This window comes from Chiloscyllium punctatum, chromosome 19, assembly GCF_047496795.1.
Source record: "Chiloscyllium punctatum isolate Juve2018m chromosome 19, sChiPun1.3, whole genome shotgun sequence".
Classification (NCBI taxonomy): domain Eukaryota; kingdom Metazoa; phylum Chordata; class Chondrichthyes; order Orectolobiformes; family Hemiscylliidae; genus Chiloscyllium; species Chiloscyllium punctatum.
In genome coordinates, this window is record NC_092757.1 from 69626789 (window position 1) to 69651223 (window position 24435).

General features: G+C 39.5%; 1 protein-coding gene across 1 annotated transcript in view; it reads left to right on the top strand.

Moving 5' to 3' along the window:
- Nucleotides 1–24080, top strand: part of LOC140491451 (protein ABHD15-like) — a 41188-nt gene extending 17108 nt beyond the window's left edge. The window contains exons 2-3 of the mRNA XM_072589628.1: nt 19278–19630; nt 22542–24080. Of these exons, the coding sequence (XP_072445729.1) occupies nt 19278–19630; nt 22542–23076 (888 nt within the window). The 3' untranslated portion in view covers nt 23077–24080. The remainder of the gene's footprint in view (nt 1–19277; nt 19631–22541) is intronic.
- Nucleotides 24081–24435: the final 355 nt, after the last annotated feature.

Below are 24435 nucleotides of genomic sequence, written 5' to 3' on the forward strand. Positions count from 1 at the left end.
GCATAAGAAGTACAGTTAGTAAGTTTCCAGATGACACCAAAATTGGAGGTGTAGTGGACAGTGAAGAACGTTACCTGAGATTACAACGGGATCTTGATCAGATGGGCCAATGGGCTGAGAAGTGGCAGATGGAGTTTAATTCAGATAAATGTGAGGTGCTGCATTTTGGGAAAGCAAATCTTAGCAGGACTTACACACTTAATGGTAAGGTCCTAGGGAGTGTTGCTAAACAAAGAGACCTTGGAGTGCATGTTCATAGCTCCTTGAAAGTGGAGTCGCAGGTAGTTAGGATAGTGAAGAAGGCGTTTGGTATGCTTTCTTTTATTGGTCAGAGTATTGGGTACAGGAGTTGGGAGGTCATGTTGCGGCTGTGCAGGACATTGGTTAGGCCACTGTTGGAATATTGCATGCAATTCTGGTCTCCTTCCTATCGGAAAGATGTTGTGAAACTTGAAAGGGTTCAGAAAAGATTTACAAGGATGTTGCCAGGGTTGGAGGCTTTGAGCTACAGGGAGAGGCTGAACAGGCTGGGGCTGTTTTCCCTGGAGCGTCGCAGGCTGAGGGGTGACCTTATAGAGGTTTACAAAGTTATGAGGGGCATGGATAGAATAAATAGACAAAGTCTTTTCCCTGGGGTCGGGGACTCGAGAACTAGAGGGCATAGGTTGAGGGTGAGAGGGGAAAGATATAAAAGAGACCTAAGGGACAACATTTTCACACAGAGGGTGGTACATGTATGGAATGAAACTGATTCAAATCCACCACTTTTATGACTGTAATGTTATATTATTAAATAATGCAATAAACATGTACAAGCTTTTTATACATTATCAGACAAAGTGCACTCAGATCCTATTTGTTTGCTTAGCTTCTAAGGAATTGTGAGAGTTATTGAAATGTAATAAATTACTATAGGGATCATGCAAGACCAATTCAATGTTTTAAGTCACATCTTCCAACATTTATCCAATTTTTCACTCCTATCACATAGATGGTTGTTGTACCTCTGTACTCTGTTTTAAACAGAACAGGCTTTGTGTGAAACAACATCTCTATTGGCCAGCTGACTTCTTCATTTCTTAACATATAACTTCCCATTAATCTTAACTGCAGGAATTCATCTCAGTCAATGCACCAAACAAGAAATGTTACTCATTCTTCTATGTTAAAAAGAAGTCAACGCACAATGAAATCTGATGTTAGAATTCATCCCAGTCTGTTTCAATCCAGAAGTGCAGTTGCACAGCTTAACAGTGTAAAAAACAATGATGTAGGTTAGTAATGGTACAATAAGTACAATTATCTTTAAACTGGTGAGGGCAAGTCTTAGAGTGAACAACACATTTTTGGGACCCTCACAGTCCTTATTGCATGAATGTTAGAAAGTGACAATAAACCTTATCTATTATCCCTTCCAATCATGCAATAAAAATTGCTTGAACAAGTCCAAGAAACTAATAATTCATTTGCATCCTGACAGGACTAAAACACTCACGTCAGTCACACAACAACAGCAAAAACCACATCACCTCAAAATAACATACGAAAAGTATGATCACTGCACCACTGCTGCTTAGCAATGATACACTGTTCAACCACAGAAAACGAATTGTGCCTGCACTCACCTGATCATATGACCAATGCAAGAAAACCTTTTAAAAATACATTTAATTAATGTTCCAGAACATTATATTCACTACCATGAGGTGAAATAACATGATAAGATCTGTAAATATATTGTACTGTTTTGATCTGAGCAGTGCCATTCAGTATTGAATTGACCTCCTTAAATGTTCATTCTTGACAAATTGATGGTTATCAGAGGACATGCAGTTCATCGGCAGTGACACCCAGACAAATAATTGAGAACCAAACCACATGAAATACTTACCTTTGTGTGCTGTGCCTTTCAGGGAACGGAAAGATACTAGCCTGCACTTTTTGTATTTCTATTTCCGTAGAGATTTGCATTGGTGCCATTCAATGTAGTTGAATAGACTACACATTACATGCTATATTGTGCAAGTGAAATAGATCAACTTAATGGCCATGTGCTAACTTTTAGTATGGTTTTGTGTCTTTTGCAGTCTAGTTACTTAACAACTTGGTCCAGTGTGCATGCCTAATTGGTGTTGAGGACCAGTTTACGGCAGGCATTTCCTGACTCCACTTAATTGTGTTCAGCTGCATTATAAGTTCATCTCTTAGGTACCAGAGAGATTTGGCAGAAATGATGGTGAGAAGCAATATAGATTAAATGGTGCAGGTCTAGGAAGTAGAGTCTAAGGGAGCACATCGGGATCAGAGATCTTTGTATGTCACAGGCAATATTGTGGGAGTGATTAGCAAAATGTATGAAATTTTAAGTTTCATAAATAAAGGTGTTGAATACAAAAATGGACATTATACAGTGAATCTTTATAAAACTGTGATTATATCATGATGAGAGTTCTGTACCCAGGTTTGGTCACCACAGTTTAGGTAGGAAAAGTGAATCCTGGATACTAGTCATGGATGCTAGTGCATATTTATCAGAATGACTTCACGGTTCAGAAATTTTAGCTGGAAGGTTAATTTGGTATAGTAGGCTAATTAGCCTATCAAGGATGCTGTGCCATTTGATAAAATCATGGCTGATCTAATTTTGGTTCTTGTGCCACTTTTTACATGCTCTGAAAACTCTTAACTCCCTTATTGATCAAAACATTTCTTCAAATCAGCCTTTAAATTTCAATGACCTCGCCTCCACTTTCCTTCTGTGGAAAGGAAGTATAAGAATTCTGAGGGAAGAAATTCCTCCTCTTCTTTGTCTTCAATGGGAGGTGCCTAATTTTGAACCTTTGTCCCTAGTTCTGGATCCCTCCACATCCTCCCATCATTTATTTTGTTGAATTTCCTTAGAGCCTTAAATGTTTCAATAACTTCAATAAAGTCTGCAAATTTCAATGAGTAGACACTATGTGCTCAAATTTTCCCAAATTTAGCCTAGTGAACCTGCTCTGAACTGCTTCCAAAAGAAGTCCCTCCATAAATCAGGGATAAATAATCTAATGTTGTCCTGAATGGCAACAATCTTTTTGAGTGATATTGGAGTTGCACTCATCCAGGCAACTGGAGAGTATTCCATTACCCTCCTGGCTTATGCCTTGTAAATTGATTGTAGGCTTTGGAATCAGGAGGTGAGTTACTTGCTGCAGATTCCTAGCCCCTGACCTGTTCTTGTGGTCATAGTATTTAGATGGCTACTCTCGTTCAATTTCTGCTCAATGGTAAACCCCAAGGATCCAACTGTGTTGAGACCCTTGGCCACCAATATCCCCACCAGCTCTTGCTCTATAGTTGGTTAGACCCAAGCGTCCTTGCTGAATCCTCTGAAGAATGTCATTCTATAATGAATGGGGAATTACTAATCAATCATCAAAACTAGTAAATCTTCGATGATATAGAAGGGTTGTTTTTGTTCAAAGTAAGTTCATCACAGTCACAGAGATCTACAGCACAAAAAAAGGCCCTTCTGCCTACTGCATCCATATTGATCAAAAACCACCACCTAACTATTCTAATCCCATTTTTCAGCTCTTGGCCCAAGCCTGGTAGGTCTTGGGATTACAAGTGTATATCTAAATACTTCTTAAGTATTATGAGTGTGTCTGCCTCTACCACCCTCACAGGCAATGAGTTCTAAATTCTCACCACCATCTGGGTGACAAAGGTTTTCCTCACATTCTGTCTAAACCTCCTACTCCTTACCTTTGAATACATCACCTGTGACTCTGGAAAGATCATCTGCTGGCATCCGATTCTTGCCTTAGACATTTTGAGTCTTGTCTAAGAAACTCATAAGTTTGAGATGATTATGTTATACATGAAGAGTATTTTTAACAATACTTTTTCATCCAGAAAGGAGAGCAAAACTTTATGATCAGACTCAATCATGACCCTGAAGCCTTGAATGCAGTCAGAAAATTTTTCACAGTAACCACTACAGCTGCTTTCTTGATGATGGCATATTTGTCTCCAAATCTGACAGATATAGGAATAGAATATAATTGTTTTTGATATCCTTTTAGCTATTCCTACAATAGAAGCCCAGCCAAAAAAGCAGTCAAGTAATGCCAACCAGGAGGCATTACCTAGTGGGAGGGGAATAAAAAAGGAAATACTTTAGAGGGTACAGGGGTGGCACAGTTGATACTTTGCTATAAGTACAAGCTTATGTTTGTAAATGTACTGCTATTTTACATATTTTATTTTACCTGTCTTATTAACAGTCACTAGTAAGAACCAAACCACACAGATAGTTTGCTTCTTACATCTGTGACATCATCCAATCTTGGAACCCCCTCAAAGAGAGTGCTGTTCTTTTCTTAGTGCTCAGCATAGTGCAGCATCTTCTAAATTGTTCAAAGTGAGACAGTCATACACTGGAGAGCCTTCAAATGGTTGAAAATATTCACTTTTATTCAGCAGCAGCAAAAGTGAAAAGACAAAGAAACACTGCATTTACTTCTGGAAACAGACAAGGACCTTCTGTCTTTTGATCAGCAACAAATTTACAGTCATGTATGGCCACGATATCCAGCTCTCATCTACTAGAACTGTCTGGTTTGTTGTGCCTAATGTTACAGCACTCTATCATCCAGGAGATGATGTTCCTTTTGTTCAATGTCCTCATCTTCCTACTTGGAAGACAGTTGTTGCTCTCCCAACTTTTCAGCATCCACCACATCCCTTCTTCATCTGAGCATAGCTTGCTTGGATTGTATGGCACACTCCATCTGAAGTGTACTGCAAGGACCCCTCAGACTGATCTAAGCATCGGAACTTCACCTTTAGCAGCTCTACCATCTGTTCCATGAGGCTCTGGTCACAGGAAGGGCAGCATTGCATTAATGCTCAGCTTCAATCAGGGGCTTGCGTAATGGTGTGATCAGCAATGGTTGCAGAGGGTAGTTCTTATCTCCTAGTAACCATCCTTGTAAGGCTTTTGGCCCTTGAAATGAAGCAGAAATGTGAGAGTTCTTAGGGATATATGCATCCTGGCAACTTTCAAGATTCCCAGATAACTTACAGATTGATGGAACAGAACACCTGTCTCATGATGATGTTGGCTGTGTTATGATATGTTGCTCTCAATAGAACATGTGTCCAGTCTATGGTACAGTATACCTGGGGGAATGCCAGCTATGCTGGCAAAGTCTACTGCCTGGGCTGCAGCACTGATTTCCTCTGGGGAAACTGTGGTGAAATGGTGTGATCTGGCACAAATTACATTGGTAACATTCTTGAAAAATTTGTGGGTCGAGGATTGTGAGATCACACACAGATCGCCAGTGGCTTCTTGGAAGCAGCCAGTTTTGTAAAGGTTTAGCACAGCTATCACCTTGACAGCCACTGGGACAGGTGGCCACTCATGTCTTCAGGTTACAGGTCCAGCAGTTGATATGGGTGTGTGAAGGTGTCCTGGGACATTCATAATCTGTGGTGGCATGGCCTCTCATTCATCTGGAGGAAACAATATTTTGGATGATAGATTCTGGCCCTCCTAAACCTCCTTTACATCCTCAGGGGACCGTCGGCTGTGACGTATTCATATGACAGTAGTTCAGCAGCCACTGAAGTTTATTGTTGTTTCTGGACTCTCTGGTGAGTTTGAACCTCCTTGATGTGTCTATACCTTCATACCACTGCAGCCACATTGATGATAACACTTGCTGTGAAAGTTGATCATTGATCCATGTGTAGGGAATATCAGAAACAATATTGGTTTATGGAATATAAGGCATAGTCAGGAATTATCTTCATGCTTAGATTTCAAAGTTTTAGATTAGATTACTTACAGTGTGGAAACAGGCCCTTCGGCCCAACAAGTCCACACCGACCCGCCAAAGCGCAACCCACCCAGACCCATTCCCCTACATTTACCCCTTCACCTAACACTACAGGCAAGTTAGCATGGCCAATTCACCTAACCTGCACATTTTTGATCTGTGGGAGGAAACCAGAGCACCCGGAGGAAACCCACGCAGACACGGGGAGAATGTGCAAATTCCACACAGTCAGTCGCCTGAGGTGGGAATTGAACCCGGGTCTCTAGCGCTGTGCTCACCACTGTGCCATCGTGCCGCCCTCAAAGTAACTTAATTTATTATACATCAATTCCAAATAATGCCAAATATGGTAATCATAGAGACAGGTTGTTCTCATATATCGCATATTTCATCAACAAGAACTAGCTACAATGAAATTGACGAATTGTGGATGCTATTTGGATAAAGCAAATTTTCTACTGAATGGGTATAACAATTTTCTATAGTGCGATTTCCTATAGCGGTTTTCCATAATGTGATTTCCTATAGCTCGAGGTTACAGAGGGTTGCAACAGTTGTCTTCAGCAGAATGACCTATATACCAGCCTCTCAATCATTGTTACATAAAGCAAAGGCTAATCTACATTCTTTGTGCATTCATATCCATCTGCTTTCTCAGTTTAGTGTTCTAACTCTGCCCATAATGTGCTCTTTATATTCAGTGATGTGCAGTTTTACAACAATACTGCAAGGTTGCTCTAAGATCTTGAATTCCTTATACAGTAGAGTGCCTTCTCTCTTTCTGTCATGTCTTAATATTGCAAACACACTAATATCAGTGGTCTCTAAACATTTGGTGGTACTGTGAGTCTAAGTATAATGATGACCGATGGGATTGCTAGAAAGTGAACCCTGAGTCTCTCTCGAATATACCATCAGGTCTAGTGTACAATATGTGTGTTTGCTCAAACATGGCAGATCCTGGCCATTGAAATGCATGACAAAATGATTGACCACACACTAGCTAAATATTCACCGAATGAAATTTTTTTCTCTTAAGTTAATGATATTTACAATTGGGGCATGAATTGTAATTTGAGTACAGTCTACGCCACCTGAACCTAGAGAAGTGTTGCTTATCACCCTCTTACTGGGTCAGGTTATTTTGACAAGTGATTCAGTGGATGATTGAGCAAACATCAGTGAAGAGTTACTAACTGATATTTGCAGAATTCCTTTGTGGACCTCCACTGTTGCTCTTATATTGTAGCCTTGGCTTCAGGAAAGTAGCTTGAAAGCTTTCTAGGCAAAAGTGAGGACTGCAGATGCTGAAGATTAGAGTCAAGATTAGAGTGGTGCTGGAAAAGCACAGCAGGTAGGCAGCATCCAGGAGCAGGAAAATCGAATCCTGATGAAAAGCTTTTGCTGAAACGTTGATTTTCCTGCTCCTGGGATGCTGCCTGACCTGCTGCGCTTTTCCAGCACCACTCTAATCTTGTCAGCCTTCTAGCTTTACTGATTGATAGCACTTTATCATTAATCATGCTATACACCATTTGCTCCGTGGGATGGTCATTTAATGTGGCAGTGGTGACTTGTACAGTCCATTTATGTGAACTATTCAAATATTAACATGGTGTCATGATGGTATTATAAGAATTATATTAATTTGTTCACATCATGACAGAATGCTATGCCATTATATCATAACCAATAAGTATAGCAGCTGCCACTAAAACATTGTATTAATCTTTTTGATGAAGAGTTATCACAACCTCAAACATTAGCTCTATTTTTCTTCCTGATTCTGTTTAAATTACTGAGTCCATGCTTTCTGGAATTGAATTCCAGCTGTTTCGATTACAGATTTTCAGTTACTGCAGTAGTTTGAATTTGGATTTATTGGCCTTTTGTTACCTTAGTCACTGTGCTTAAAAAGTGTACTAAATTTATCATTATACCATCTTTGGATATTCACGACTGGCAGCAGCAAAACTTAGAGGATGCACATCTGAGCACTGACGGCATGCTGCATCCACCAGCCCAGTGAGAATCCTGACAAGCTTTGAGGAGTCAAAGGCAATCCCTTGAATAGAAATGGCAGCTGTTTGTGCCTTTTGGACCACTACAATGGTGTACACCAAAGGTGAATTTTGGTAGGAGTGACTGACCAAGAGCAGGGATTGGTACAATGTCTTCTTTATACCCTTTATCAGAAACTTTATCTTGCCAAAAGAACCCACTTTTTAAACAAGGCCACAGTAAGAAAACAATGAGAAAAAATATATCTTGAGGTTCAGGCTACAGTCCCAATTTGAAATTTAAATTGAGAATTTTTTGCTATTCAGCAAGCTAGTTTGGAGAGTAGCCAGATGCACTACCCCTGTTAATGATATCCCAGTCACTTCTGAGAGCTGAGGACATGTGAAAACATGAATAGCTTCAGATCTAAACTCTGCACTCCTGTCACATCCAGTCTTAAATATTTGTGGACAATCAAACAACTCAGAGGAAGAGACTCCACAAACATCCCAAATCCTCACTGATGGGGAAGCCCAGCACACCAATGCAAAATACAAGGTTGTTGTATTTAAAGCATCTTAGACCAGAAGTGCTGAGTGGACAATCCAGTTTGGCCTCCTCCTGAAATTCTTAATATCAGAGATGTCTGTCTTCAGCCAATTCAATCCACTCCTACCTGATGTCAAAAAAAAATCGAAGGTACTGGATACTGCAAAGGGCATGGGGCATTTGTACTAAAGACTTGTGTACCAGAACAAATCACACTAGCTAAGCTTATTCAGTCCAGCTACAACATTTGCATTTATATAGCACTGTGGAAAATTATCCACATATGTTCTGTCCTCAAAGAGTAGGACAAATCCAACCTAGCTAATCCTGTCCCATCGATCTACTCGCAACCATCAGCAGTTGTTGACGCCATTATCAAATGGTTTTTACTCAAGCCTAACCTGCTCAGTGAAACTTGGCTTGGGTTCCACCTGGCATACTCAGCTCATAACTTCAATGTGGTATTTGTACAAACATGGACAAAAGAACTGATCTTAGGAGGCAAAGTGATGGTTACTGCCCTTGGCATCAAGGCAGCTTTTGATTGAGTATGGCATCAATAAGCCCCAGCAAAACTTAAATCAATGGTAATCAGTCTCTGCTGGTTGGATTCTTACCTGGGACATAGGAAAATGTCTGTGATTGTTGGAGATCAGTCATCTCAGTTCCAGAAATTCCTCAAGGTAGGGTCCATCTTCAGCTTTTCATAAATGATCTTTCCTTCATCATACACTTAGAGTGATATGTTTGATGATTATTGCACACAATGTTCAGTACCAGTCACGATTCCTTTGGTACTGAACCAATCTGCGTCCGGTTTGAGCTGATAAATGGTAACTAAAATTCGTATTTCACAAGTGCCAGGCAATGGCCATATCCATTAAAAGAGAATCTAACCATCACTCCTTCACACACTATGGCATTACTATTGCTGAGTCCACCACTACTGATGTGTGCGGAGCTACTGTTGACCAGAACTGCGCTGAGCATGTTAATTGTACAGTTACAAGAGCAGGTCAGAGTTGGGTAACTTACCTCCTGACTCCTTAAAACCTGTTTGCTATCTTCAAGGTACAAGTCAAGAGTGTGACAGAATATCTTTTGTTTTGCTGGATGGGTACAGTTCCTCAGGAAACTCAACACCATTCTGGACAAAGCAGCCCTATTGATGAGGGTCCCATTTCACTCTTTCAGAATTCATTCCCTCCACTACTGATACATAGTGACAACAGTGTGTACCTTTACAAGATGCATTGCCTTGGAACTTGAGAACATGAGTGGGGCAAAAACAAAAAGTTGCTGGGAAAGCTCAGCAGGCCTGGCAGCATCTGTGCAGAGAAATCAAAGTTAATGTTTTGGGTCTGGTGACCCTTCCTTAGAATTGGGGAATTTCTGAGGAAGGGTCACTAGACCTGAAACATTAACTTTGATTTCTCTTCATAGACTTGCTGTGTTTTTCCAGCAACTTCTGTTTTTGTTTCTGATTTACAGCATCCGCAGTTCTTTCGGTGTTTATTTAACATGAGTGGTGCATTTAGTCCACTAAGCCTGCTCCATTATTTAATATAATCATGACTGATCATTAATTTCAATATTTTTATCTCAAACTTTCCTCATTTCCCTTTATGAATTTGGTATTTAGAAATGTGCAAGTCCCTGTTTCAGACGGACTCAATAATAAACTTTCACAGCCCTCTGGAATAGAGATTTCCAAAGATTCACAACACTCCAGGTAAAGATGCTGCCTCATCTCAGTCCGTCTGAATCTTCCCCTTGTTTGGAAGCTGTGTCCCTGCTTCTGGACTCCCCAATTAGGGTAAACACCTTACCTGCATCTACCCTGTTTGGATGTTAACTATTTTGAAGGTTTCAATGACATCACTTCTCATTCTTTGAGATTCTACAGAATATAGAAGGTGTGGTTAGTAAGTTTATGGATGACATCAAAATTGGTGGTGTGGTATATTGTGAAGACAGTTTTCTAAGATTACAAAGGAATCTTGATCAAATGGGTCAATGGGCTGGAAAATGGCAGACGGAGTTCAATCTGGATAAATGCGAGATATTGCATTTGATACAACAACCAAGGTAGGGCTTATACAATTAATGGTAGGGCCTTGGGTAGTATTGTGGGACAGAGGCCCATAGGGTGCAGGTACATAATTCTTTGAAGCTTGCATCACATATAGACAGAGTGGTTAAAAAAGTGTTTGGTACACTTGCCTTCATTGCTCAGTCCTTTGAGTACAGGAGTTGGGAAGTCATGCTGAAGCTGTACAGGACATTGGTGAGGCCTCTGCTAGAACATTGTATCCAGTTCTGGTTGTCCAGTTATAGGAAGGATATTATTAAGCTAGAGAATGTTCAGAAGAGATTTACCAGGATATCGCCAGGTGCGGAAGGTTTGAGTTATAAAGAAAGGCTGGACAGACTGTGACTTCTTTCACTGGAGCGTAGGAGGTTGAGAGGCGACCTTATAGAAGTTGATAAAGTAATGAGGGGTATGGATACAGTTAATGGTAGTTGTCTTTTCCCAAGTATGGGGGATTTCAAGACTAAGGGCACATTTTTGAGGTGAGAAGAGAGAGATTTAAAAAAGACATAAGGGGCATTTCTTTACACAAATGATGGTTCGTGTGTGGAATGAACCTCCAGAGTAAATGGTGGAGGTGGGCACAATTACATTTAAAAGACATTTGGATAGAAATAGGAAAGTTTAAGAGGGATGTGGGCCAGGAGTAAGCAGGTGGGACTAGTTTAGTTTGGGATTATGATCGGCATGGACTGGTTGGACCAAAGTGTGTTTCTGTACTGTATGACTCAATGACTGTGAATCTAATACAGGCCCAGTTTTCCCAAGATTTCTTCATTGAACAATCCTGCCATCCTGGAAAAGGACTAGTGAACTTTTGTTGCACTCCCTCTATGGAAATAATACCTTTATGAAGGTAATGGAGCCAAAACTAAACATAGAACTCCAAGTGCAGAGTAATCACGCACCTACGTAATTGAAGTAATACTTTTCTACTCCTGTACTCAAATCCTTATATGATAAAGGCTCATATACCATTAGCTTTTATAATTACTGACTGCACCTACATGATTGACTGCTGTGAGCCAGGCTCCATAAAAGACCATAACACATAGGAGTGGAAGTAAGGCAATTCGGCCCATCGAGTCCACTCTGTCATTCAATCATGGCTGATGGGCATTTCAACTCCACTTACCCGCATTCTCCCCGTAGCCCTTAATTCCTTGTGACATCAAGAATTTATCAGTCTCTGCCTTGAAGACATTTAGCGTCCCGGCCTCCACTGCACTCTGCAGCAATGAATTCCACAGGCCCACCACTCTCTGGCTGAAGAAATGTCTCCGCATTTCTGTTCTGAATTTACCCCCTCTAATTCTAAGGCTGTGTCCACGGGTCCTAGTCTCCTCGCCTAACGGAAACAACTTCCTAGCGTCCACCCTTTCCAAGCCATGTATTATCTTGTAAGTTTCTATTAGATCTCCCCTCAATCTTCTAAACTCCAATGAATACAATCCCAGAATCCTCAGCCGTTCCTCATATGTTAGACCTACCATTCCAGGGATCATCCCATGTGAATCTCCACTGGACACGACACGGTCCAGTGCCAGTATGTCCTTCCTGAGGTGTGGGGACCAAAACTGGACACAGTACTCCAAATGGGGCCTAACCAGAGTTTATAAAGTCTCAGTAGCACAACGGTGCTTTTATATTCCAACCCTCTTGAGATAAATGACAACATTGCATTCGCTTTCTTAATCACGGACTCAACCTGCATGTTTACCTTTAGAGAATCCTCGACTAGCACTCCCAGTTCCCTTTGTACTTTGGCTTTACGAATTTTCTCACCGTTTAGAAAGTAGTCCATGCTTGTATTCTTTTTTCCAAAGTGCAAGACCTCGCATTTGCTCACATTAAATTCCATCAGCCATTTCCTGGACCACTCTCCCAAACTGTCTAGATCCTTCTGCAGCCTCCCCACCCCTTCCTCAGTACTACTTGCCTGTCCACCTAACTTTGTATCATCGGCAAATTTTGCTAGAATGCCCCCAGTCCCTTCATCCAGATCATTAATATATAACGTGAACAGCTGCGGCCCCAACACTGAACCCTGCGGGACACTGCTTGTCACCAGCTGCCATTCCAAAAAAGAACCTTTTATCCCAACTCTCTGCCTTCTGTCAGACAGCCAATCCTCAATCCATACCAGTAGCTCACCTCAAACACCATGGGCCCTCACCTTGCTCAGCAGCCTCCCGTGTGGCACCTTATCAAAGGCCTTTTGGAAGTCTAGATAGACCACATCCACTGGGTTTCCCTGGTCTAACCTACTTGTCACCTCTTCAAAGAATTCCAACAGGTTTGTCAGGCAGGACCTCCCCTTACTAAATCCATGTTGACTTGTTCTAATCCGACCCCGCTCTTCCAAGAATTTAGAAACCTCATCCTTAATGATGGATTCTGGAATGTTACCAACAACTGAGGTTAGGCTAATCGGCTTATAATTTTCCATCTTTTGTCTTGATCCTTTCTTGAACAAGGGGGTTAAAACTGCGATCTTCCAATCATCCGGGACTTTCCCTGACTCCGGTGACTCTTGAAAGATCTCAACCAATGCCTCCGCTATTTCCTCAGCCACCTCCCTCAGAACTCTAGGATGTAGCCCATCGGGGCCAGGAGATTTATCAATTTTAAGACCTTTTAGCTTTTCTAGCACTATCTCTTTTGTAATGGCAACCATACTCAACTCAGCCCCCTGACTCCCTTTAATTGTAATTCCACTGTGAAGACTGACGCAAAGTACTTATTAAGTTCTCCTGCTATTTCCTTATTTCCCGTCACTAGGCTTCCTGCATCAGTTTGAAGTGGCCCAATGTCTACTTTTGTCTGTCGTTTGTTTCTTATGTATTGAAAGAAACTTTTACTATCATTTCTAATATTACTGGCTAGCCTACCTTCATATTTGATCCTCTCCTTCCTTATTTCTCTCTTTGTTATTCTCTGTTTGTTTTTGTAGCCTTCCTAATCTTCTGATTTCCCAGTGCTCTTGGCCACTTTATAAGATCTCTCTTTTTCTTTAATACATTTCCTGACTTCCTTTGTCAGCCATGGCTGTCTAATCCCTCCCCGGATAATCTTTCTTTTCTTGGGGATGAAACTCTGTACAGTGTCCTCAATTATACCCACAAACTCCTGCCATTTTTGCTCTACTGTCTTCCCCGCTAGGCTCTGCTTCCAATCTATTTTCGTCAGTTCCTCTCTCATGCCCTCATAATTACCTTTATTTAACTGTAACACCATTACATCCGATTTTGCCTTCTCTCTTTCAAACTCCAGACTGAACTCTACCATATTATGATCGTTGCTTCCTAAGTGTTCCCTTACTTTAAGATTTTTTATAAAGTCTGGTTCATTACATAGCACTAGGTCCAGAATAGCCTGCTCCCTTGTGGGCTCCATGACAAGCTGTTCCAAAAAGCCATCCTGTAAGCAATCCATGAATTCCCTTTCTTTGGATCCACTGGCAACATTATTTACCCAGTCCACCTGCATATTGAAGTCTCCCATGATCACCGTGACCTTGCCTTTCTGACATGCCTTTTCTATTTCCCGGTACATGTTGCACCTCTGGTCCTGACCACTGTTAGGAGGTCGGTACATTACTCCCATTATGGTTTTTTTGCCTTTGTGGTTCCTCAATTCCACCCACACAGACTCCACATCATCTGACGCTATGTCATTCAGTGCCATAGGTTTAATTTTGTTCTTAACTAATAAGGCAACCCCGCCCACTCTGCCCACCTCCCTGTCTTTTCGATAAGTTGAAAATCCTTGGATGTTTAACTGCCAGTCCTGACCTTTATATGTTTACATTTTCTAACCTCTTAACTTTTATAATAAACTCTGCACCCCTGTTCTTCCTACCAAAGTAGATAATTATATTACATTTGCCATGTTCTTCCCACTCACCTAGTCTGTTCCAATAGTCTTGTAGCCATTTTGCATCTTCCTCACAGCATATATTCCTACTTAGTTTCATTAACTTGGGAATACTATACTTTTTCCTCACATCCAAATCATTGCCATACATATTGTGAAAAGCAGGGAAACAGTACTGATTCTTGTGGAACCCCACTAGTCACAGATTGCCAACATGAGAATGAACAATTTATTCCTACCCTGTTATCAGCCTTTTAGCCAATTCTTAATCGATGCGCTAACTTACCAAAGCTCATTTTTGAGTTTCTTTCAAAATCCAGGACCAAAAGGACAAAAGCAGCAGTTACCTGGGAAAACAACCATCTGCAAGTTCCCTTCAAAATTACAGATCACCCTGACATGTATATAGGAACTACATCGTTCCTGATGAAGGGTCCTGCCCGAAATGTTGACTCGCCTGTTCCTCTGATTTTGCTTGACCTGCTGTGCTCTTTTTCAGTTCCACATTTTATCAACTCTAACTTTCCAGCATCTGCAGTCCTCACTATCTCCAAGTGTAGGAACTACATAGACATTCTATCATCATTACTGGGTTAAAATCCTGGAACTCCCTCCCTAACAGCAATGTGGCTGTACTGCATTCAATGGACTGTAGCAGTTCAAAATGGCAGCTGACTATCTCCTTCTGAAGGGAAGTTAAGTTAAGGTTAGCCACTGACATCCACCTCCTATGAATGGATAAAAAAAAACTTTAGACATTGAAAGAAGTGGAGTTGTGTCTCTTGAAGAGCATTAAGGTGGATAAGTCCCCTGGGCCTGAAGGCATCGAAAACAGGTTAAAGCAAGAGGCAAGAAAGGAGATTGCTGGGACCTTGATCAAGATCTTTGTATCCTCATTCACCACTGGAGAGGTCCTGGTTGTTCCTCTATTCAAGAAAGGGAGTAGGGATAATTTTAGAAACTGTAGACTGGTGAGTCTCACTTCGGTGGTTGGGACCCTATTGGAGAGCATTCTTAGGTATAGAATTTATGCATATTTGGAAAAGCATGGCCTAACTAGGAACAGTCAGCATGGCTTTGTGCAAGGCAGGTCATATATTACTAACTTGATTGAATTTTTTGAGGAGGTGACAAAGGTGATCGATGAGGGTAGAACAGTGAATGCTGTCTAGATGGTTTTTAGTAAGGCTTTCAACATGTTCTGTTATGGTAGACTCATCCAGAAGATTAAGATGAATGGGATCCACAATGACTTGGCTGTGTGGATTCAGAATTGGCTTGCCCATAGAAGGCAGAGTGTAGTGTAGGAAGGTTGTTTTCCAGACTAAAGCTCCATGACTGGTGGTGTTCCACAGGGATCTGTACTGGGACCTTGGTTTGGGGGGGGTGGTTCGTAGGTTTGCAGATGATACAAAGATCAGTGGAGTGATGAATACTGTAGAAAGCTGTCAGAGGATGCAGTGGGGATAGATCAGTTGCAGAAATGGGCAGAAAAATGGCAGATAGAGTTTAATCTGCGTAAGTGTGAGTTGCTGCAGTTTGGGAGATCAAATCTTAAGGAAAAGTATCCAGTTAGTGGCAGGACCCTGAACAGTATTGATGTACAGTGGGATCTTGGGCTTCCAGTCCACAGCTCCCTGAAAGTGGCCATGCAATTGGATGGGGTGATAAAGAAGGTGTATGGAATGCTTGCCTTTACTGGGGTTAGGGAATTGAATACAAGAGTAAGGATGTAAAATAGCAGTTTTATAATACTTTGGTTTGGCCACACTAGGAGTATTGCATTTAATTCTGATAGTCACAATACAGGAAGGATTGGGAGCTTTTGGATAGGGTACAGAAGAGGTTTACTAGGATGCTGCCTGGATTAGAGGGTATAAGCATTAAGGAGAGGTTAGAAAAACTCAGGTTGTTTTCTCTGGAGTGGGGGAGGCTGAGCAGAGACTTGATAGAAGTCTGTAAAATTTTGAGATGCATAGATAGGGTCGACGGTCCGAATCTTTTTCCCAGAGTTGAAATGTCTAAAACTAGGGGGCATGCATTTCAGGTGAGAGGGAGTAAAGTTCAAAGGAGATTTGAGGGGCAATTGTTTTACAAACAGAGTGGTAGGAATGTGGATTGCAATGCCACAGGTGGTGGTGGAGTCAGTTACGATAGGGGTGTTTAACAGACTTTGAGATAAGTACATGAATATGCAAGGAATGGAGATATATGGACCGAAGGCAGGTGGACGGGATTAGTTTGGTTTGGTATCATGTTTGGCATAACATCATGGGCTAAAGGGCCCATTCCTGTGCTGTACTGTTCTATATAATATGGGGGGGGCTGAGTTGTCCCAGAACAGGGAATTTTTTCCAAGTCATGCTGGAAAGCAGGTTGACTGCCTGCTACACGGAGAAGGGCAGATAAATAATGCTGTTGAGGCCCCAGTGAGGGAGACTTTTCAAGTTTTTCCAGCATTTTGCTGGTTACAGAATGGCCATTTACAATGTGGAGAAATCAGCTCAGTGTAGGTCATTCAGGGATGAGTGAACGGCTACATGCTTCCAAGAGCATTAATTAATCAAAAGCAACTCCAGACAAAACCAAACCACTGGAGGAATTTCCCCAGAAGCACAAAGCTACTTGATCATTATCTCATGCTTAATATGCAATGCATTGAAGGCTAAATAATATTTAAACTAAATATGTCCTTTACTACAAGGTGAATGGAATATGATAATATAGGGAAGTCAGGCTATAACAGTACAGGTTATTGGTGATTCTGTACCTGGAGTACTATATGCAAAGCAAGGGATATACTTACATTGGAAGCATTTTGAAAAAGGTTCACTCGGTTGACTCCTGGAATGAAGGGGCTATCTTATGCAGAAAGATTGAAGAAATTGAGCCTATACACTTTGGAGTTTAGAAGAATGAGAGATAACCTTAATGAAAAGCTTCGGATTCTAAGGAAGATGTTCAGTGAATTTTCTCTCATGGGGAAATTTAGAACTAAGTTTAAAAATAAGGGGTCTCCAATTTAAGATGAAGAAATTACTCCTCAAGGGAGGTCAGGTAGGAAAATATGAAGTTAAGGCCACTATCTGATATCCATGATCTTACTGAATGAAAATGCTGGCTTAAAGTCCTAATTGACCTTTTCTTTCTCCTATTTCTCATAACCTTATGATTTTACAACTTGTTTATCTCAGAATGTTCTTTATGATGTCACAGAAACATCTAATGCTTTGCAAATTTATATTTAACAGAACTGTATGGAATGCCAAAGTTATGAGACAGAATGTGGCATTCAATTGACTCATGTTCACATATAAGACAAATTAGCAAAACTACAACACTTTCTATGTGTCCTATGATTCACAATGTCTCCAGTAAGAGAATCTGGAAGTTATAAAGTTTCCTTAGAGACTCTTAAAATATGTCTAGTCTGTGTAGATAATGACTCATTTCCCCTGATTTTACACACTTTTTCATTTGAGACAGCATAATGTGATGTTTCCCTGAGACATTTAATTAAAGAAGCTGACAACCAGGTGGAGAATCGTCAGTGTAGTCCACATACAATAACCTTAATCAACAGCAGACTGTGGTAAATACTTTACCACAATGTTTTTCTCTGATGATTTTAGGGTTTAGAGTGGGTTTAAAGTGAAACTGGTTGAAAACATTTCTCAAGTTACACCGACCAAATCTTGAATATTTTGTACAGCAGAAGCAAATTCACTCATCAATATTAGTAATTAGAATCCTAACTTAAGAATTCTAGGATATCACTATCTAGATGTGAGCTTATGAGCATGGAAGTATGAGATGACAACTTTTTATAATTGCTAATTAATACTTATTATAAGAATCAATTCTTGATTTCTTTGTAGTCATGAAAACTGTATCATAGAACATGTAATATGTGAAGACAATATCTTCAGTGATACACGTAATGACTACTCTAAGTATAGTCAATATTCAGTGCTGTATTCTCTCAATGAGTGTTAGTTATATAGCCAATCAATAGTACTTACAACATGACTATTCTACTTTAAATTTATATACAATATTTAAATACATGGATCATAATTTGACGTGAATTATAAATTAATATCTTAAAATAATAAGTTAGTGTATCCTGTGATAATTTTAATACCTTTTATTTTATTTTGTTTCTGTCCTTGTGCAATTTTAAGATGGCTATCACATAACCACAGCAAATGACTTGTAAAGATTGAACACATCTTTCCATTTTATGGTACAAATCTATCAAACAGCACAATTCATGAGGAAAAACATTAAAGAGAAACATATCATGTGAGATAAGTGCAGGGGAGTTTATTGATCTAGGACTTCTCATTGTGTACAATAAGACATACTTGTTAAACACCTTGAAACTATCCAACTAATGAAATCATGGAAATAGATATTTTAAGTAGAAGCAACATCATAGTACATGACCAAGGAAAAGTTGAGGGCAGAGCAGCTCCCTGTCATTCTTTATCTGTAATGCTTCAATACAGAGCATAGACCAAAGTATTATGGGATATGATTAGGCTGCCTCCAAATTATCAGACTATCCGACTGATATCCAGTACTGAAAGAGCAGAAATTTCATCTGACGAAGTGTTGGAAAACTGAAGGCAGTACCTTTGGCTCCCACAATAAAGTCTGCTCTTTAACCACCAGCTTCATTCCTTGCTCTGGGAACTACTCGAGGCTGAACAAGACTGCTCACAACTTTGGCATCATATTTTACCCAAGGTGAACTGACCATATATCTGCACTCCATTAAGACAACATATTTTTACCTTCGTAATAATATCCAATCCTCCCTACCTTAGTTCAGCTGCTGTTAAAATTTTTATCCAAGCCTTTGTTTGACTCGAGACTGGATCGCTTCCATTTTAAATTCCCCAATCTTTGTTTTGTCTTTGCAGCTCTGTGCCTCAGCCTTGGATTATGGCTACCGCCCAGTAATCTTTAATAGAAGGTGTCAGAATGGAAGTCTTTTAACTACACTGAAACTGCAACAGTTTGGTGATCCATCTGATCTAAGGGAAGCAGTCAGATACATTCGATACAAGCATCCAAATGCCAGACTTTTCACTGTAAGTGAGAGCACAGGAGCTGGGCTTTTGCTGTCTTATCTTGGAGAGTGTGGATCTTCCAGTTATGTGACATCTGCAGCCTGCATCTCACCTGTCTTCAGATATCAGGAATGGTTTGAAGGAGGACTGCCTTGGCTTTATCAATGGTTTCTACTCCTTTACCAAAAAACCTGGCTCAGTAGGTGAGTTTAACCGGATACGTAACTTGAAAGGCATGTGTTACTGCATCAGGAACTGTGTGAGGTAGAAGCTGACAATGTCTCATGAGGATTGCTCCATTGTGTTGTTCATTTGTCCTGTAGATGAGGTCATGTCTTCAGTTTTTATATTCATTCAGGGGATATCGGCATTGCTAGCTAGGTCAGCATTTATTTTCCCATCTCTAATTGCTCAGAGAGCAGTTAAGAGCCTCAAGGAGGCCAGACCAGGTAAGTTCAACAATTTCCTTCCCTAAAGGACATTAGTTAACCAGATGGGTTGCAGGGTATCTTTCAATTATGATCAATTTGCAGTCAAATGTCTCCTTCTCTCACAGATAAATTAAACTTTCTTAAGTATATAGAGGGCCAGGTCACCCAAAACATCTGTACAATCCTTTGCATTTGCTTTGAGGTTGGGTATAAGTATAGGATTCTGAAACCAAATGTACTTTCAATTGTAACATGCAGGGGAGGACTGACTACATAACATTCTACTTATAAATGCATTTTAAAAAGGATTACAATTTATTCAATTATCAAACAAGTGCAACAGAAACTACACTTAGCCAGACAGTGGACTCAACTGCTCTAAAAACTTCAGTGCTGTTTCTTCTTCTTTCTTCTACCTCTCTTTCTTTTTGCACACTCAACTACTGAAAAATAAGCTTCATTAACCTTTTTCCAAATCATAACTCATAGCATGATCAAAGTTATGTTTAACACTAGTTGATCCATTGGATTCTTACGTGGCTGGGTGATGCACCCACAGTGCCTGAAGGATCCAAGGTCAATCTTTGAATGGCTAGATAGTGTATGCTCAATATCTGTTTTTTCTTAACGGTAATAGTCATCTTAATGTTATCACTTCCTCCCCTCTCCTGATTCATTCTTTCTCAAGTGTACTGTATAAGGTTAATTCTTAATGAAATCAAGTGTCAATAACTGTTTGTTTTAGAGGCCATCTGCTCAACGTGTTTTCTTCTCCCTACTTGAGGAAGACTTGGAACATGACACCTTAAAGTAAGGGACATGATGGAAAAGTTACTTATACATAAATCTAATACAGAAAATTATTAAGTACTAGTACACATATTCACACAGCAGGCAATACGTAAGTTATACAAGTGTGTAAAAATATAAATACACAATAATTAATGCAGGAACATTGAGAAAATGCAATATCCTTAACGTTCAGTCAATATATAATTTCAGTGATAGAATTGTACTCCTTACAAAATGAACCACATATTGCCACAAAGCTAATTCTAAGTACATTTGGCAATTTTGTTTCCCAAATAGAACACCACAAATGTAAAATAAAGAATATAGCTGTTGCCTTTGAATAACAACTTTTCACCTCAGAACTTTCTCACATGCGTTGGCCTAAGGTTACACTAGCCTGAGTCATATAACAAAAGGACGATAAACTTTACTTTTTGACCTGGACCAAATAGCTTCTTCCTTATAGATTCCTCACACAACCATAATAGAACTTGTCACTTGTATTCTGTTTAAAACCCCTGATTCATTCCTTTGTCAAGTGATGTTAAATAGTCACATCACTGGAGTCCCACATTGTTTATAATTTAAATAAAATAGTATAATATTCAGTTTATCTACTAATATTCTCTGAACTAATCTAGATTATTTACGAAACAATAGTTTCTCTACTTAAATGAATGTGTATCATTGTTTTGCATGCATCTTACCTTTTGTACTGGCCTGTGAGTATCTCCTGTCTCTTGTGACCTGACATTGTTTTCTAGGTGGATATGAGACTTCACAGACAAAAAAGTAGGCCACAAGCAAAGAACAGTACACGACAGGATGTGTTCTGTGGGTGAAGTCAAAAGCAAAGCATTTTACTTTTCTGCAAATGTTGCACTCACTCCTCCTCCCCTGTTAAATTCAATTAATGTTTTTTAGCACTTCATCCACATTACTGGCATATTGTTGGTCAGTTGCCTGAGCTACTTCCTACCTTGCCATTGTTTGCCATGACTCTTAAGATCTTCATCATTGCCCTTGGGGGTGGAGGGGCACCCTCATGATTTCATACTCAATTTCCTACTCTTTTGACTTACACTGCCAATTGTAGAATTTTTTACTAGCTTTATTAGGTTCACAGAAGGAGCCCAGTATGCTTATTTGCAATTTATTAGCTTGATAAATTTTCACTCATGGTCAGAGTTCACTATTTCCTCTGTGGACATTTTTAATGCTTCCACAGAAACATTAATAACATAAAACAGAAAAAGGCAATTCAAAGCACTTACAAATAAATCATTGCAAAATTAAAATGGTTGATGCTAAAAATTCAATCGTAATTTTGGTGATGAGCAATTACTAATAATTTGTGAGATTTATTTGATAGAAACATACAGAGCAAGTGACCTAAATAACACTTTTTTAATAAATGCATGGATAAAGACTTATATTCTTAATTGACCGAAGTTCAAATTCCAGTTTCATTGGATTAGAGGTCGGTTTAAACAGTCAATGCATGGAAGTTTTGGGAAAATGCTGCTGTGGTAAAGTTTTGTGTAAGTATAAGTACTAAATTGCCATGCTAGCTTATTATTTCTGAAGGCTTGTGAATCAATTGATGAAATATGAGACTTGCTTCCGTATTTGAAAAATCTTACAGAGGAAAGGAAGGCTGGAGAAAGGGTAGCATTTTGCGCTAGTTTAATCAGACCAATTCATTCTTTTTCAGGGAGATAGATTGCATCCTACATTTGAAATGGGGACACTGAGGGATTTAATTCAAGTTGCCATTTTTCCACTTGAATAATGGATCTTAGAAATGGACTTCTCACAATTCTGTAAAATAATGAAGCTTGTATTAACTATACACATAAAATACAACTGTTAATGCTTTTATTAACGACAGGTATGCCACTGCACTGGGACAGATCATTGACATGGATAAGTTGTTTGCTACACGTACTCTGAAGGAGATGGAAGAGGTACTGTTCTGTCAAACAAAGAAGAGCAACCTATCTTGGGACTTGTACTGGGAGAAGAATGATCCATTGCGGGATGTGGATGAGGTTGCTGTGCCAGTACTGTGTATTTGCAGCCAAGATGATCCATGCAGAGGGGACCCAGATTCGACCCTGCCATTTGAGCTCTTTGAAACCAACCCCCATTTTTTCTTATTGTTAACTAAACACGGTGGCCATTGCGGCTTCTTGAAGAACAGATACTCTACATGGAGTCATGAGGTATTACTAGAGTATTTTAAATCTGTCAGTGAGTTCTTTATGACTGAGGAAAGGACAAAAAGTTTTTCAAAAAGGAAATGCACAGGGTCTGGAACCTCCATGTCTTATAAATGTGGCAGAGGCAACAATTTCAAAAGAGATTCATTTTGCTCTCACAATATCCATGATATTTTCAATTGGCAACGGTCCTACACCAGGTGATTAAAAATTAGAATGCATATGAAATGATTGTTCTTAATAACCTCAAATATCAAACTGATGCAGCCCTGTTTGATGTGGATCATCATATGAAACCTCATTGGCCTAAACAAGGGTTCAGCGTTTCATTTTTTCACAGGGTTTATGATTGTTGAGGTTTGAACATCTCATTAGTTTCCAGGCAGCTAGAAAAAACATTTTTGACTAAAGAAAATGGACTTACATACTTGTATTAATGTTAAAGAGTCCCCATGATTCTAAATTACATATTAATTTTAAAAAGGGTTAAAATGTCATACATTGGGACCTGCCAATGTATTTATGAGTCTTATTTGTAATACAAGATTTCTTATAAGGACTGTGTAAAGTTTGCTGTAATAAATGGAGCTGTGTTAACTGTTATAACTAAGCTGGATTTTTAGACTCTGTGAAAATACTTTAGTTGACCTTTAGTCTCTTATGCTTTTGACAAACCTCAAATATAAGGCCAAAATGCAGAGATCAAGTTAGGCTTTACCTCTGTGTTATCTCCAACCTATTTATTATAACAAAAGTAACAGTAAGGTTACTGATTACTGTTTCATAATTCAGTGTGGTTGGAACAGATGTACGTTTTCGGTGGTGCATATTTGAGATGTAAAGTATTTTATTAAGTTCAAGATTGCATTTGACATCAATTCATATAAGAGTTAATAATGGGATGTTTGGTGTCAAAATATGAATAATTGCCAACAGGGCAACTTGAAAAATGGTGTTTTACATATGTATTCAGTCAAAGTGATGTATGTCTTGTTTTATATGTCTTGTGGTTTTATATTTATTGTATCTATTCCTAACATTAATATGCACCCAGACCTGAAACCTACCCATTTCTCACCCCAACCCCCTAAACAGGAAGTCTCATTTATCTTCTAGCTTTCAGTTTTGAAATAAAATATTCAATATAACCAGCCTTCTCTCAATAACTGTACAAGAAGCAGATGGAGTACATTTACTAACAGACACAACTGGCCAAATAGATTCAGATTAAAGGATAAATGTTAATATTCTTCATTTCTTCATTTCATTTTGGAGATTTTGACTTTAATTCTCAATTAAAACTTTAATATGATATATTTTTTAAAATGTTGGATTTGAAATATATGTATATTTTAAAGTTTGGGGCAACAACTGGACAGTTAAAAGTCACACAACACCAGGTTATAATCCAACAGGTTTATTTGCAAGACCAAGCTTTTGGAGCACTGCTCCTTTGTAAGGTATCTAGTGGGACAGGATCATAGGACACAAAATTTATAGTAAAAGATCAAAGTGACATACGACTGATGTGATGTATTGAACAAACCTAGTTTGCTGTTAAGT